At 44.5% G+C, this 17111-nt stretch overlaps 1 protein-coding gene across 1 annotated transcript in view; it reads right to left on the minus strand.

Moving 5' to 3' along the window:
- The window catches only part of LOC138607114 (neurocan core protein-like), a 65760-nt gene that overhangs the window by 48167 nt on the left and 482 nt on the right, over nucleotides 1-17111 (minus strand). Inside the window, exons 2-8 of the mRNA XM_069679672.1 lie at nucleotides 11302-11531; nucleotides 11024-11192; nucleotides 8013-8187; nucleotides 6996-7123; nucleotides 6116-6409; nucleotides 4788-5621; nucleotides 333-1565 (exon numbers count right to left, since the gene is read on the minus strand). Of these exons, the coding sequence (XP_069535773.1) occupies nucleotides 333-1565; nucleotides 4788-5621; nucleotides 6116-6409; nucleotides 6996-7123; nucleotides 8013-8187; nucleotides 11024-11192; nucleotides 11302-11531 (3063 nt within the window). The remainder of the gene's footprint in view (nucleotides 1-332; nucleotides 1566-4787; nucleotides 5622-6115; nucleotides 6410-6995; nucleotides 7124-8012; nucleotides 8188-11023; nucleotides 11193-11301; nucleotides 11532-17111) is intronic.

The following is a 17111-nucleotide window of genomic DNA, read 5'->3' on the forward strand; positions in this document are numbered from 1 at the left end:
GCCTGGATTAAGAATGCATGATGTGTGTCAGAGTGGGAGAGAGATGGCTGATGTAGAATGAAACAACAAGAGACAGACACAGTAAGGAAATAGAGGTGTAGCTATTTGAGGCGGTTTGCAGAGGCTGTGAATTCAGGTGGAGTGCAGCAGCAGTGTTAACATACGGCTGTTACTGTACTGTATGACACCTCTGGATAGTGCTGATGTGAGTGATGTCTCTGAGCAGCACACATACATAAATAAATCACTTCAGATTAGATAATCATTTAAAATCATCAAGATAATAATGACAGGGAAGTTCATTCCCTGGAAACACCAGCGTTCTCACGTACCTGATGGGATGAGTCCAAAAGCCCAGTCTGGTAAAAGAATTCCAAAGGGGTTGTTTGTTTCTTTGGCGTCCTTGTTGTCTGTCGTCACTGAAGATTTATTTTCCTCTGATTTTGTGTTCATGCCCTTGAAAGGTGTCCACCGACTTCCAACCACGAAGGATTCAGACACTGCAGACCTTGACTCCATTTCTGTCACGCCCACTTTGGAGTCTGAGGTGAAGGTAGTCAAGTGGATGATGCCCATAGATGTTTGAGATCCCTCACTGGGTGCTGGAGTAGCTGAGAGTTGGCCCTGTGAGTTGTTTGTGCTTGTTTTCTCCTTCTCTTCCTGAACCCATGAAATGGAAATAGATGGCTCCCCCGTGGTAGAGCAGTCTGGGGAACTTTCTGTGCCAGTTGTTGTAGTGGTAGGATCCGTCCTCTGTGTGTCCCTGGTAGTCAGGAGCTGCACTGTGGTCACCTCAGAGGTTGTATGCACCTCCATTAAGGCTTCAGGAGTAGAAGACACCAGGTCATTTCTGTTCATGCCCTTTGTGTGCTTCCTAAAAAGAGGAGTGAAACCTGAATTTGAACTACCCTCTACTCTTTGAGAAGGAGCAGAGGAGAGGTTCTCGGTAGGCCTGGGGACATAGAGGATCTCTCCCCTGGCCTCCTCTGCTGTGTCTGGCTCCTGGGAGCCCTGAGGTGGGGTGGTGGGTTGTTCAGATAGCTGCCAATAGGACAGAGTTGTGTGCTCTGCCACAGTCACAAGCTCAGTCTGGCTTTCGCTAAGTGAAGTCTCTGTTTCAGGACTCAGTTTGACACCACTGCTGTCCAAGTTGATGGTTTCCAATCCAAACCCACCAGGGAAGCTGCCTCCTTCACTGCTCCCCTCCATCTCCCTCTCCTCTCCTGATGCAGTTCTGGCAGCTGATGGATTGTTAGCATCGTCTCTGTCCTGGTCTCTGTCCTGGCCTGAATAGTTTTCTGGATTGTCCTGTCGAAGGGAGGTGGGCAGGGTCATCACCTCGAGTGGCCCCGCTTTGGCTTCCATAGGCTCCCAGGTGGGACGTTTGCCCACATAAACCACATTTCCAGGGGGGCTTGGTTTGGAGCCCAGCATTGACTTGAACCACCAAAAGTGGCTGCTGGGGGCGGGATCAAGGGTCAAGCTTCCTCTGGGACCCTTAGTTCCAGATATGTTGACATGTTCACTGGGTGGTGATGTCTCATTGGGACCTGATGAAGTGAATTCTAAAGGGAACAGAGAAACAAAGTAGACTGATTGGTATAATTTCATTATGTGGGTGGGGAATGGTGGGTGTTAAATAGGCAATCAAAACTCAATTCTGGCTACATGAGCCACACAGAACCCTCACAGTGAGCACAGTTTCAACACAATTCTGCAAACATGAGTCTGGATCAGCGATGTAAGTCACCAGGATTTCTGGTGTGGGCTGATTGTGAGTTTTTATTTCATATGTTCTCTTTTTCTCTGCCTGCATCACCAAGTCTTTTTCTAGGGGGATTTATACTTTTAAATGGCCTTTTAAAACAGCAGTGTGTGAAGTTTTCATTTTTAAGAATTATCTAAGTTATCCAGATGCAAGTGGTGTCTGGAGAGATTAAGTCAGAGACACAAACACACCAACAGGATAGAAGGATGCATTCAAAGTAATTTCTCTTCTCTGTTCCTGTTTTCTTTTCCCTCTGGATTCTTTTACCTCAAACAGCCTCCTTCAGGAACACACTCTCCTGTGGTGAGAGAAGCCATGTGGAAAAACACAGGAGCACTTGCATTACGTTAAGCAAATGACTTGCTCCACAACAAGCTCCTGTCTTAGACCTGTTTATTTAGATGAAGAGGTCCACTGCCTTATCAGCTTACAGCTTTAAACCAAACACTGTCAGCAGCATCAATAATTCATTCTGTCTGCATGTGTGACTCACTGCTGGTGTGTGTTTTTTAGGGCAGCAGTGCAGTGGTGTTACTGACAGGCCCAGCTAGTGTTGTTACCATCATCATCACTCCGCTTAGTCTGGCTGTCCTCAGTTCAGTGAACATGTCTGAAATGTACAGTGATACAGCAGCAGGTGTGCAACACAACCAAACATAACAAACCACCCTGAGAGGGAGAACATACACAAATATGTCCATGCATAAAATATTACAATGTATGTTAATTATTCAGAAGGTCCGTCGTTGCCTTACTCCTAAATGAGGTTTATGAGCCTGAGGTTCATTTCCATAAGAGCCATGTAGACCGGCCTAACTGTTCTATTGATAATACAAATGGCTAATTACATACTTTTACTACGACTGGTGAAAGTGTGAATAATTAAACACATTAATCTGGTTTGATCATCTATGTAATGACCCATGTAATAAATAAAATGAGACAATAAGACACAGGTTTGGAAGATTTCATCGTGCTGTTTAAAAGACACTTAAAATGTTGCTCTGATGCGGTTGAATCTGTCGGTGAAGAAGCTACAACTCAACACGGAAGTGCTGCAGAACAAACTCATAATAAACCCTGTTCAGACAGTAATTGTGTGCTTCCACTGTAAGTGGTTCTGCTGTGTTGACTCCACTTTACTGGAGTAAACGGGCTGAGAGAATCTTTGGGTCAAACAGACGTGATATTAAATTGTGAGAGGAGGCTGACAATGAGAGAGGCAGAGCGAGATGACACCAATACCACCTCATCCCATCTGCAGACATGGTGTGTAATGAAAGAGACTGAGGGAATGTTATTGTGTGTCAGCGCACAGACGCCTTTGTCTTCTATCCTAAAAATTCAGTCTGTGGGGTTGACGGGACTGCTGTGAAGCAGACATGATTTCCTTGACAGACAGTCGGGCTTACGTGAAGAGCTTATTTAAATGCTCTAATAACATGCTGTTATTAGAGGAATTTTACTCTACGAGGAACTTAACAAAATGATACCTGATGTAATAAAATGTTTAAAATAGTTTGATTTGCAAAGAAAATAATAATAAAGTTGTCGCTCTACATTCTAAAACATTTTTAAAATTTTCTAAATAATTTGATTCAATACTTAAATTCTGATCTTTCTTTAATTTCCTGTCTGCAGTGCAAAGCTTAGCATCTCCTTCAGTCAAAGAGGCAACATGGCTCCATCAGTTACTAAGAGGTGTTGAGGTCCAAGCGATGGCCTGAGGTGTGCAGCAACAGTTTATTCATATTTATTCCCTCCTCCTCACTCTACTCATCCCCCTCTTGTGTTGCTCGTTCTCCCTGTAGTGATCATTACCGCCTACCTTCAGAGAGTCGGGGCTTAATTGGCAGAGACATAGATGGAGGTGAGAGCGAACGGCAGAGCAGCCCAACCTCCACGTTAATTGGAGACGGCTGTGAATAATGCATGCAGACTAAAGCTCGGATTTTCATTAATACCTCGCGGGTTGGTATCGGCTTTCAGGTAGCACAGCAGTGAGTATTTATATTAATAAAGCTGCTGATTGCTGGTGAGAAAAGCCTCTCACCTTTATTGAATCATTCCTCTGGCTGTCTGTGGGAGAGACTAAAGTCGTTCTTTGTATCCTTCCTCTTGAGCTGAAGCCAAGGATGTGTTATTTGTGGCGGCCATTAACAGAAAGTTGCTTCTTCAAGCAAAGGTTTTAGCACACAGCTCCTTCTGGCTTCTATCTGTGCTTTTCCTTCTTTTCTCCAATGATTGCTCAGCTCTATTAGACTTTACAGAATGTCCATTGCCCTGCTAGTTATTTATCGAGCAACCTTCCAGTTATAAACTAGATTAAGCGATTTGGGGTTTGGTGTCAGGGCGCTCTCCAGAAGACATGAGCTGAAAGGGTGAATGCTGACCTTTTCTGTCCTTGCATGTGTTGTACTGTACTGCAGCACTCCTGAGGGTAATTCACTCCACTGTGGATGTTACCTGTCTGACAGGGCCTCCAGGTTCTTCAGCACAAACACACTCTAACTAACAATGGGCCCCTGCATTTGTCAGGCCTTTTCTTACTCCCCAGAACATTTCTCCTTATTTATTAACACAAACTTCTGTCCAAGTTGCTTTGATTTCTCATCTCTTTGATTTATGCTAATACAGCCTAAACTGTCCACTTTTGCTGCAGGTTTGCTTTGTTCTCAACAAATAATACATGGGTGCAACCTTTGAAAGAATTAAATAGATCAAAATTCAAGCACAGCTTAAACTCCTTCTGACAATCCGTACTGTAGAAAGTCAATAAATATGAGAGTGAAGGCAGAACAGTCTCCATTCCTCCTTTATGCATTGTGTTTGTGGTTTGCTCCTTACGTTTGTTTGCAATTACTGTTTAATTAAATCTACAGAGACACTTTAAATTGCCCTGTGGAGGAAGGTATTACAGCAGACTGAAGGGATATCAAGAGAGAAGACGCATGACACTGATGAAAAAGGTGAAACCTAAATCCAGACTAAACACAGACAGTTAATGATGAGCTCATACCTTGAACAGTGGATGGAGGCTCGTCAGCAGATGTGCTGGAGGCTCGTTCTCCTGGCTGAGTGCTGGTGTCACTTTGCCCTGTGATTTGGACAGCAGGCACTAATCGAACCAGCGGCATCACCTCTTTCTCCTGCTCAGACAGACCTTCCTCTGGACTCTGTAGTCCACTGGTAGGAGCCCTGAAGGAAAAACTACCACTCCTGTGCTCCATGATGGCATTCTTCATGGTGCCCTTGTTTCCACTGGGTTTTGGTTCACTCTGGTTTCTGCTGGATGCTTCTCCCTGTGTCTGGTTCTCTCTTGATATTTCCTCAAGCTCTGAAGGTCCATCCTCTGTCTCCTCCACCCCCTCACCTCCTCTCCAATACCTAAAGGGCTTCATCAGAGTGTTAACAAACTCAGCCAACACACTGTTACTAGTCTGAGCCTGGGGAGTGGAAGAAGCTATGGAGGGTAATGTAGCGGTGTTAGATGATCCAACAAAGCCTCCATTTTCTTCTTCATGAGCAGAACCTCCATGACTCCCTGAGTCAGAGAGGCCCAAAGTGTTGCTTTTCTTTGGGCCATCAGATTCCTCCTGGCTGGGCTGGCTGCTTCTTACTGGCTTTAAGTGGACGACTACATGCTCTTCAGAGATCTCAGAGGAGTCGTTAATTCCAGCAATGGAGTTGACTCCTGCGCTGTCCAAGTCAACCAGACCAGTCCAGGTAGAAGTCTTGGAGAAAGGGGCTCTGTGCTGGGCTTCAGTGACTGAGGAGAGGGTCTCTGCTGCTGGGTTGGTGGTCTGGTACAAAGTCTGAGTTTCTGCAGCCTGGACCCCCGCTGGCTGGTGGGCTGCAACAAAGGAAACAGCTCTGATATTCTACTGAAGTAAACTCATCTTAATATTCAAGCTAGATAAATTCTCTCTCTCTCTCATGCTTCACTACATTCAACATACAAGCCCTCAAATCCACACAGGGAACACAAATGTCACAAATTGTCTCTGCAACTACTTCATGTGTGACACACATGTTTTTTTTTTTTTAAGATTATATTTTTGGCTTTTTGCCTTTATTCATAGGACAGCTGAAGAGAGACAGGAAATGTGGGGAGCAGAGAGCGGCGATGACATGCACCAAATGGATCGGCAGACCGGGAGTCGAACCTGCGATCAGTGCGACAAGGACTGTAGCCTCTATACATGGGGCGCCTGCTCTACCAACTGAGCCAAACCAGCGCCCCATGTGACACACATGTTAATTATTAACAAGAGTAGAAATTCTCCAGACCCCTCTGTTGTTGCCATGGTAATCCCCACAATGATGGTGCATGAAATTAGTCAGTACCTGTGTAGCAGTAGGCGTCGAACAGGGCCGCGGTGTCGGGGAAGCCAGTACGGTCGGGCTTGTTGTAGACGGTCCGCACCCCGGGCTCGTCTCCGCCGCAGTTCTTCCGTGGGACGTTGATGGGGTAGCGGACGCTTCCGTCAGCCAGCCAGCCGGGATCACACTGGTCCAGGCCGGCCTGCCAGGCCAGGTAGAGCTGCCCCACGGTGCTCAGCTGGGCTCCCAGGGAATGGCAGTGGGTGGAGGCTGTAGCCAGGCTCAACTTCTCCGTCACTGCAGAGTGGAAGACTTCACCTGGAAGGAGGAGAAGTTTCATTTGTCACAGAGCTTGAGCACTTTAGTCCTCAGACTTTGATTCTTTGTTCTGTTCTTATGATTGTAATTTTTATAAAGGTTAGTTTTCTTTGCAAGTTAAATGGACATGTTTGTGGTGACATTTATGATGAAATTCAAAGTGACACTTCTGATTAAAGTTTTCAATCTATAATTAAACACTTTCTGTTCATGCGACAGGTTCGTCTAATATAAGTGAAAGACTTGAAATCCAAGTCAAAGACACATTTTCCACCTGCTGTAGGTCTTTGCCACCTGCCACTCTCTGCCATGGCACATTAAACGGAGTGTTATGTTTTAAGTTTCTGACCCACTTAGCTGATGCCTGCAGGAGGTCTGAACGTGACATCTGGACTCAATAATGTAAATCTTTCTCCCTCTCACTTCCAAAAGCTCCACTCTCCTTCCTCTCCTTCTGCCCTCTTCCTCTCTGAGCTAACAGAGTATTAAATCCTGGTCACAGTGTTCCTGCGTGCTGCACACCCACAGCTTAATGGACCCATGCAGGACTAAACCCACATTAATGGTTGAAGCTCCCAACTCCTACCTTGGAGCTGCTTAGCAAAGCAGTAGACATCAAACAGCTCATCAGGGGACCTACTGCCGTAGGTACGGACTCCAGGTGAGTCCTCTCGATCGCCATAGCAACCGGGCCGAGGCGACTGAATGGGATACCTGCAGAGAAAGTCCAGAGAGAGAGAGAGAGGTTAACAGAATCAGGAATTCTTTCAGTTTCTCAGTTTGCCTGTGGGGCTGAGAAAACAACAATCTATATATTCTCCTACTGAGCAATTATTCCAACGACAGCATTGATTCCAGCAGCACCAGGGCACAGGCAGAGAGGCTGATTAAAAGATTACGCGGGTACACAGGGACTTCATTCATTCAGTGCAGTAACAGACACACAAATAAAGGCACAAACACACACATCAAACATACATGTAGAAGACCCACATGCCCGCACATGACCATAAAACAGCAGTGTTTTTCTTAAACAGCAGCTTGTTTCTATCAGAGCAGAACAAGAGAACTAAGTCTTGTAAGTCTTTGGCCTCAGCCCCTTTATTTCTGCTCATGGCTGATGAAGCGATGGCTGATGTCTGTATTTTTTCCAAAGTATTAATTGGACTCTTTCCTCCTGGCTCATGTGCAGTCGGAGCTTTCTGGATCTGGACCAATTAGAGTCGATCTGCTGCTGGAGCGACTTTGATATTAAAATGTAGATATGAAGAACACTGCTGAGAGACAAGCTCTGACTGCACAGACAGCAGCTTGACAGACAGCTCAGAGAGCAGCAGTATAGTTAACTGCCTTTCCAGTGTGCAAACAAACAATTAGGTCCAATTATTTTACACAGTTCTGTGTTCATAAAAACACCAAGAAGATCAAAATGACTTTCAGGCTGTCATATTCATACTTCTACAGAATGCATCAAGTTTACTTCTGCACAATTTAGTGATCAGTGATTGTATTGGCCGATACTGCCTCTAGCACTCTGTGATTGGTGATCATCCCCAAACATTTGAGCAGAGTAACCTTTTGTATGCAGAGTGTAAATCCTCACCGTACAGTCTGGTCAGACAGCCAGCCAGCATCACAGTTGTCATATCCATCAGCAAAGGTCGCCTGCAGCTGCTCTGGAGTTGCGATGACTGCTGAGTTCTCCACACACACCCTCTTGGCGTCAGTGAAGGACAGGGCGTAGCGGTCATGAGGAGCCCGGTAGTGAAACACCACACCTGGAACACAGAGAAGCAGCGTGTGATAGCAAGTAGAGAGGACACGATAGAATCCAATCGAATGAATGTCCTGCATCATCAGTGTCACAGAATTATGTATGACCTGCAACCTTGGACCATTAAAACATGAGCATGTACACGCTCACAGATGCATGAACACAAAGCCCTCTAGACATCCCATCGTGTTCTGACGTTGTTCCATCTGTGCAGGAGGAACAACAGCGTTCAGGTCCAGTACCCTGCGTACGTGAGTCATCTGCATCAGGTGCTCGGCTTATCATTAGACAAAAGAGACGTTGCCCTTGGACACAGTGTGTGACAAACAGTGGTGTTGTTTTTGTTTACTTCATTGTACACAAATACAGTACACACACAATGTCACAATGCTTGTCCCACACACATGATGGAAAGACAACAGAAAGACTGCATTAGAAGAGATGCATGTACTGAGCCACAGAGACAATGATGGTGACAAAGAGACAGGAATACACAGGAGCCAGGTTATGGAAATTGGAAGAAGAAAAAAGTGTGGATAAAGTGTGAAACGATTCCCTTAGCTGTGAAAGAAGCATATTTTCCACTTAAGGAGAAAGAAATAGCTTCTGAAGTGTCCATCTAACGCTTCCTCACCTCCCACCTCTGCCTGCCTTCACTCAGTGCTGCTCCCCTGAGGAGCATCCAGACACATGAAAGCCAGTGAGCGTCTGCTACCAACACGGCTCCTTTATCTCCGCTGGCTTTGTCTGGGAGAGTGACAGAGATTCCTGAGACATGGAGGCCTGCATGAAAATGTAACATCAGCACTGGGTGAGGAAAGCAGGCAGGGCCATGTGTGTCTGTGTGTCACACATACACACACAGTTCCCACAAGCCCAGCAGTCCATATCTTTACTGTCAGCGTTACTCTCCTGCTCACAAACATGTGGAGCAGTAATCCTCTCTTTTTTGTTGTGCTTCTTTTTTCTTCATTTCTTACTTTCTCCTTTGAGGCTGCGGGATCTTGAGATGCTAGCTGGTTGGCTAATTCTTACACTGGAGAGACAAATGGGGTCCTCTCTGTAAGGGAAACCCAGTCCTTATCCACCTGAGGGTTGAAGCCCATTGCCTCATCTCTCTATTTTTATCACACATCCCCACACGTCTCCAGGGAGAAGAACAGGAAGGAACCATTTCAGAGTCCTTACTGTATGATGCCCTCATTGTAGCTGTTGAACAGTTACAGTCCCTTGGGAGTTCACCACACAGAAACACTGTTTATTTCCCCTTTTTCAAAAAGCACAATTAGTATCATCTTTTGATAATTCAATCCGACTGACACATCCAACATTTGGGAGGAGTCTGTCGTGAAACTGAAAATCAGTCTTTATCTAGAATTGGTGAGAAAAGGTATCCAGATAACAGTCAGCACAATATTTCAGCCATCCTGATATGACTGAAAGAAACAGTTTCTTCCCCTTCTTAGAGCACTTTGAGACAAGAAGTTTACACCAAACAACAGGATGTTATCATGGTCATCACAAGGTTGCTCCAAAAGCTGATTAATGTCCTTCGTTACATGTTTTCAACATGCCCAGTGCTGATACACTATCTATAGTCCTCACACCAGCTAACGTTAGGCAGCTGTATCTCAGCACAGACAAAGGCGGACACACCCAATCAATGGAACTGTTTTCTAATTGGCTGGGCAGACAAGTGACCCGTCAATATGTGCAAAGACAAAACAAGGTGAGAGAGAGAGACAGAGGCAGCAGACCACGTCCAGTTGCCTTTTGGATTAAGCTTGGAATTACCCTGACCTGGAAATTTCACAGACAGCAGGAGAGATATTAAAAAAAGATTGGCAAGAGAGGAGGGACATCTCATCGGGGCTTAGGCACGCACAAATGAGTCCATGAGAAGAGCAGTGTGGATTAATATGATATTGATATAGCTGAGCAGTATCAATACCTGCTCATTAATACGTTAATCACTCAGTAGAATTAGTGTGAGGACGGCAGTGGTCTGCCATGTAGCGTGACAGCCAATTAAGACGAAGCCCTGCAGATGGCTACTCCTCACCAGCTACGTAATTGGTTTCTCTCTGAAGGAGTGTTTTTCATGGCCTGTTAATCGATTGGACAAGAGGGGGGGGGGGGGGGGGCGCAGGGTCTCCCATGCATTCTGACAGGGGTCTTGCTTACTAAATGTAAACTCATGTGATGGAGAAGGTGGTGTCCTACATGCTTCAGAAAACCAGATCTAGTCCTTGTTGCAAGACTAAAATTGCAAGGACATAATGTCCTGTAGAAACATGCAGATACAAATGTTCACCACACACAAATACATGCACAAATGACATCTGGTTGTCGACACTGTAGCTGACTTTGAAGGTTAGCAAGTTTTTTAAGCTGGTGTTAGGTGTTAATGATACTATCCTATCCTTACCTTTTCCCCATCATCATATATTCTTAGGCCTATGAGGGAAGTAGTCAGTTCTTGCTTGAGTGTTGAAATGACCACAAACACAATCCATAGATCAGATGAAAACAGATCCTGCTAAGGTCGCTGATTTGGTAAATAATGACAGACTGTAAATAATGCTCTATCAGAGGGATATTAAAAGTCCCTGTCTGGATTAGAAACAGATTAAGTGTGTTATGCTTACAGCCCCTAATTATGATTTATTTCTTGGTTTAAACTTCAAACCTGTATTTGATGGTAACTGAAAACAGCTGTGCATTTATTCACAATGCAGCTCTTCCTTTTCAGTAAAGTTTAATCTACAGCATCTATTTGATGCTAACTGTAAGTGAACTCAAAAACGTGAAAGCTTTAACAGATAAAAAGTTTTATTCACCTGTGACCTCCAGAGGAACCGTGTCCTGCTCGTCATTGATGCCCACCACGACCTCACAGCGGTACAGACCAGAGTCACTAGAGCGAAGTCCTGACAGAGCGAGACTGGCGTTGTAACGGTTCTCATTGTAACCAGGCAGCGTCACACGACCCTGGAAGGCCTTCTTCACCTGTCAGAGGAGGAAGGGGAAATGATGGAAATAAGGGAGGAAAACAACTCAAGTGCCAATTAGCTTTTCACATCGTTCTTGAAGACCTACATTTCAGTGTTTATTGTACCTTGACCACATTGTCTTTGGCCACCAGGACCGACTGTTCCTTCTGCAGGCCATCGGAGCCTCTCTGGCCCCAAACCTTGGTCCACTTGATCCTGGGGGGCTCGTGGGATGAACTGGCACTGGGGCGGAGGGTGAAGAGGCAGGGGAGGAGAACGGTTTTGGACAGCTCCTCACTGATGGTCTGATGGGTCACCTTCCGCATGTTCACCACAGTGTCTGCGATGGTTACACCTGATGAGAGGAGAGGAGAGAGAATCAGTGTTGTCTCGTAAATGAGGCCACAGGACATTATTTCTCATTACATAGGAAAGATGTTAGTTCATTGCTTCTTGCAGAAGAAAACATGATTTGCTTCCAGGATCTTTAGTTCCATCAGATCATCCTGGTAGTGGAGTAAAAGGGAAAGAACAGAAGCTCATTGTGTCTCTCTGATTATTGGTCGTTGATGCAACAAACCATTACTGTGTTACCTGAACAGTGGGAGGCGGGGCCAGACTGTGGAGGAAGATATCAAAAGTCCTTTTATAAGCCGTTCATCAAACCTGGATATGCCTGATGGGATCGATATCAACCACCTCTGTGCAGACTGAAGAACCATCACCACCAAAGAGACACAAATATTACTTTCATCATAACAGCTGATGACAGAGAGAAAGGGTATAATAATGAGACATTTACAGTGTGGTGCATTCAGGGGAGCGCTAGTATCAGCCAGTTCGATCTGCAAATATCCACCATGTTCCAAAGCATTTTTCTTTGCTGTTGTTTCTGCCCAACCAGCATAAAGACACTGGTCGTATCATATATTATTGGAATACTCGAATCCTGTGCTTCCTTACCTTAAATCACAAAGGTGGCTCTTTTCCACTGGAGAGTGAAATGTGAATTCCACTCTTTCAAAACAGTCATGCAGGTTATTATCTCTGAGCTCTAAATGCATCTGTTTGTTATTTACCTCAGCTAGACACTTTAAGTAGCTATGGCAGCGTAAGTCAATAGAAAGCAATTATGGTGTGCAGGTCAAACCACCGCTTTGGTCCTGCCTTGAATAACTCAACACATTTTTGACCGACTGGAATCTCTCACAGGTAAAACATCTCATTTCTCATTTGCTATCCATGGAGCACATAATGCACACCCCTCACCCACACACACACACACACACAAAAATGATGGCTTTAAAGCCACCATTTTTCAGTCCTTACTGGATGGTTAATGTCCCTCTGAGCACACATTTAGCAGACGTGTGTATATCTGTCATTGCTCACTCCTGCAGCTGTTATGTTGTTGTAGTAGCTCGAGCTAAGAGGCTGAGAGCCTTTTCCCTGATAGCTTAACACCAGCCCTCCCATCACATTTTAGCCTCCCTGCAGATGCATAAACAGACATAAATAGCCACTTCTCTGCTTCTCCCAGTGACATCGTCTTAGACAAGCACTACTTGTCTGACTCCCTCACCAGCTGATGCTCTGCACAGCAGCATCACACAGGATTTGTGCTCTGAAAAGGCCTCTCGTTTTTCACTCGAGAGGAGTTCAGCCTCTTGAGTGAGGTGACCTGTGAAACTTAATGCATGAGGCGTTCAGAGGCAGAGGGAGAAGAGGAAACAAGCGGGGATCTGATAAACAAACAAACAAAGTAGTAACCAGCAGTGACCCTGTCAGACCAGCGTTTCTGATCATTTTTCATCGTTTTCTTTTGTTTGAAAAAAGCTTCTTTAAGCAACACTTAGACTTTTGGGGAAATACACATATCCCCCTTCTGGAAGAGAGTTACAATGAGAAGATTGAAGCTTCAGTCAGCAGTTTGTTAAACTTATTACGAAGACACAAAACCAGAGATGATGTATTTTTCTCCCCCAAACCATCAATAACCAGCACCCATCTGATATCTGTGCAATGGATGTGATACAGTTGCTATCACTGTTGTATGACCTGACTCAGTACACTGAAGGACTCATAAGCTGAGCTAACGTTAGCCTGACGCCCTGTGTCTGCAAAGGAGCATCATGAAACACTGAAAGTGCTTTATTTTGTGTTGACCACTTTTATTAACCGAACTGTGGATGAAAACATGAGAGAACAATATTTACTGACACTTTGCTATCTTTGACTGTCACTGATTCAATGTACTTTCTCTCACGCTGACAGAGAAAAAACTGACAGTGTGGAAAAATAGAACAAGCAAAACTGACTCCTTTATCCCGTCCACAGTGTGGGATTGTGAGAGGTTTATAGTTTCAGGGACGGAAATAAAAAAAACAGAAAATGAAAATGAAAGTAAAATAGAGGATGAAGGTGTTTGTGTAACAGGGAAAACGGAGTGATATGATGTGGAAAAGCTGCCAAGAAGAGATGATGTAGAAAAGTAAAGATTTGTGATTCAGCAGGATGTGTGTACAGACTGACACAGTGACACACACATGCCCCCCAACACACACACTCAAACTCAAAGAACACATCCTTTAGAAGAGTCAATCAGATTCCCTCCCTGCTGTCTCTCTCTTTGCTTTATCCCCCTCGAGGATGTGGCACTCATCTTTGTTTACCGTACACTCACGAATGTGACCCTCCCATTCAAACACACACACACACACACACACACACCTAGAGTAAAGTCGAGAGCTTGCTTGGAACAAAAACATTTATTCATCAGCTAAGAGGAATCAATAAACCTTAACCTGTCTGTCAGTCTCTCTCCAGGTTCCTCCTGGTTAAACACCATCTGTGGAACATTATGCTCCTTATGTTGCCAAAAGCAAGACAGAGGCACAAATGAAGCCAACCAACCTTTACAATCACAATCTCATTCACATCCTCTTTCACTCTTTCTGAACATTTTATTCAGACTAATGTTTATCTTTGTTTCTCAGCTGCTGCTGCAATTTGTAAAAACTGAATCAGATGAAATCAAGTGCAGGAGCCTCTTTAAAAGACTGGATTACATTGAAAGAGGGAAAAAATCGACCTCTTCCTCTGTGGTAATGAATGTAAACTAGCGAGGGTAGCTGATGTCATTGCTGAATTAAATCTGCATTTAGATGGAAATGTTATCACAATCATGTCCCCCAAAGGACTGTCTTTTGTTTGGATATCTGTCCCCTCAGAGCCAGGTGAGACTTGTTCAGAAAACAGGGACAAAGAGCAAATGAAACGCAGGCAAAGAGAAGAGAAATACTGAAGCAGGAAGAGTTAAGTCCAGACAAGTGTGGTGCATCTTTAACTGTTAAGGAGAAGATCTTTTAACGACATCCTCTGTCGTTGTCTTTCTCCATGACTGTTGAGAAGTGCAAAGTGTGAGAGGACACCCCCTCCACTTCCTCCAGGAGGTTGCAGAGCTGCACACAGACACAGGGTGGGCGGTGATCACATTTTCACTGTAGGAGGAAGACAATTTAAAACATCATTCCTCGTTCTCTCCCTCTTTTTTTCTTATTCTGTCTTCCTCTCTTTCTCTCTGAGTTGCCAGCAATGGGTTTTCCGATGATAATGGCCTCTTTGTCTTCAATTTGCCCACATCAAAGCCGTCAGCCTGCCACTCAAGAGCTGCTGGGACTGATCGGTAGCATCCTCTACTGATTTCACCACGCCACTCCTGCTGCCTGCGTGTCAGCTGATTAGGTGTGTGTTTATGTGTTTGTGTGTTTGTGTGTCGAAACGTGTTTAGGTCATAAATCCTGACAGATGAGCGGTCTGACAGTGGCCTGACACTGTTAGTTGATCACCGTGTTAAGGAATGACAGCTGACAGCACAAACAGCTGGACCACAGGAGGCTTGGATCTGACTGTTTCTTAAAGTTGGTTTTAATGTAGACCATTGTGTGATTCATTCATTGGGCCAGTAAATGTGATTTATTTTAAAAGATGTCATTGTAATGTAATCCTAATTGTCTCATAACTTCCCAGAAAGTTTCCAGAATAAACCGTCTTGTCTCTGTGTGATCATTTCTTCTTGTATCAGTTTGATTCACTTTGTTTTTGTGCCAAGTTTTCACAGCGTTCAGTCCCACTCATCTTTGGACTTTTAGTCTCCTGGACCTTTCCTGTTGTTGGACTTCTGAGTGTCTGCCTGCCCCTTGGATTGAGTTTGTTACCTTTTCCTTCCAATGTATCATTAGCCTCAAGTTTCAGCCTTTTCTGTAAATCAGTTATTTGTACTGCACCAGCTTGTGCAGAGCAGTCTGCATGTGAGTCCGCTTCCTTGTGGGTCTGTTTTCCTGTTGGCACCACACAATACAAGAACTGTTACTTGGTGCTGTGTGCAGAGAATATAGATAGACTAAGTTTGTCACTGTCTTCACTTTAAAATAATTGATATAAGATGACATATCCTCCATAAGAGAAGGTATTCCTCCTTCCCTTCAGTAAAAGCACTGATACCGCTGTTGTATACAAAGACTCAATTAGAAATTCTGCATTCAGACTTTCATCTGTCCCCAAAACATACTGAAAGTATCAAAAGTGAAAATACTTTTGATTCAGTCCTTTCACAAAGTTCTGTTATTGGATCTTTACTTAAACAACAACAAACGTCTTTACTGATGCAGCTGGTCGGGGGATCCCATTTTAAATACTTTATATAGTTATGTAGTAAAGTAAAAGTACCAGCTTTTTGCAGAAGCAAAACGTGTGCGAGATGTAAACAAACAGCGCGTGTTTCAAATACACACACACAGACACCGTTTCACCCTGTTACACCTCTGCTACTACCTCTGTTGCCGGCTCAGAGGCGGAACGACTTCGCCCCACCGTGCCACCTCCGTGCGTTCTACATAGAAGACGGAACATAACAGAGGCTTAATAATCCCACCTTGAACTGAACTGGCAATGTCAAAAGGGTTGGAGTTAGTTAAGAAACACACACACACACACACACACACACACACAGAAAGACAGAGGGGTTGGCATCATATTCCATCATCTCTCGGTCTCATAATCTGAGCCCTGAGTCACAAAGAGGCCTCAGTCAGAGGACCACAGATTTTCCTTCTGTCCACAGAAGGCAGAAACAATGAAATACAGAGAGGAGCAGACGGTCGGGGAGGCCACTGAGAGCACTGAGGGGGCGTGCAGTCTGTCCTGCATACGCACAAACACATGCAGACACACACAGACACACACACAGCAGGGGAGCACAGGGAGAGTGTGGAGAGGGCAGAGAAGGACTCAGAGATGTGTTTATGTTAATAATCTTTATAATCTTCACTGCTGCTCTGAGGAATAGACACATGAGCAACCTCAGCAGGCGTAGAGATGGACACATTTGAATTTCGTAAAAGTTTCAGTGTAAGTCGCTGTTTGACACTGAGGCCTCCATCACTTCTAAACTGTGTTCCATGTTTCTCTGTCACTCTGTCCTTCTGTCAGCAAAGCCAGGTGTTATAAAGTCAGTGAAACAGATGTGCAGATGTGAGAGGATTAAGATCCAGCATGTTAACATGTTACATCTCATATTTCTGCCTTGTAAAAACAATAAATGAGGACGAACAGCAGGATCAGGTTTTCTACCACAACAGAACTTTAAAGGTGTATCGAGAGGAGAATTAGTCTCAAGTTTTGACCTCTAAAGAGATTACAGAACATAAAAACAAACACTCGAGACCTGAATTATTTTTCATGACTATAATACTTTAAGTTTTTAAGTTTTATCAGGTATGATATCAATGTTTTCATTCTTTACGTGTCTTTATTCAATTCTTGTCTGAGAGGACAGGAGAGGGTGATTTGGTGCTTCCAGGAGGTGATGCAGGTTCTGCTTATCTCTGATTGGACGGACACGTCTGATTCCCTTTATCACACATCACTCTGCCTC

The sequence above is a fragment of the Semicossyphus pulcher genome, unplaced genomic scaffold (genome assembly GCF_022749685.1).
Source record: "Semicossyphus pulcher isolate SPU_LCO1_2020_fin unplaced genomic scaffold, fSemPul1.0.p SCAF_4, whole genome shotgun sequence".
Classification (NCBI taxonomy): domain Eukaryota; kingdom Metazoa; phylum Chordata; class Actinopteri; order Labriformes; family Labridae; genus Semicossyphus; species Semicossyphus pulcher.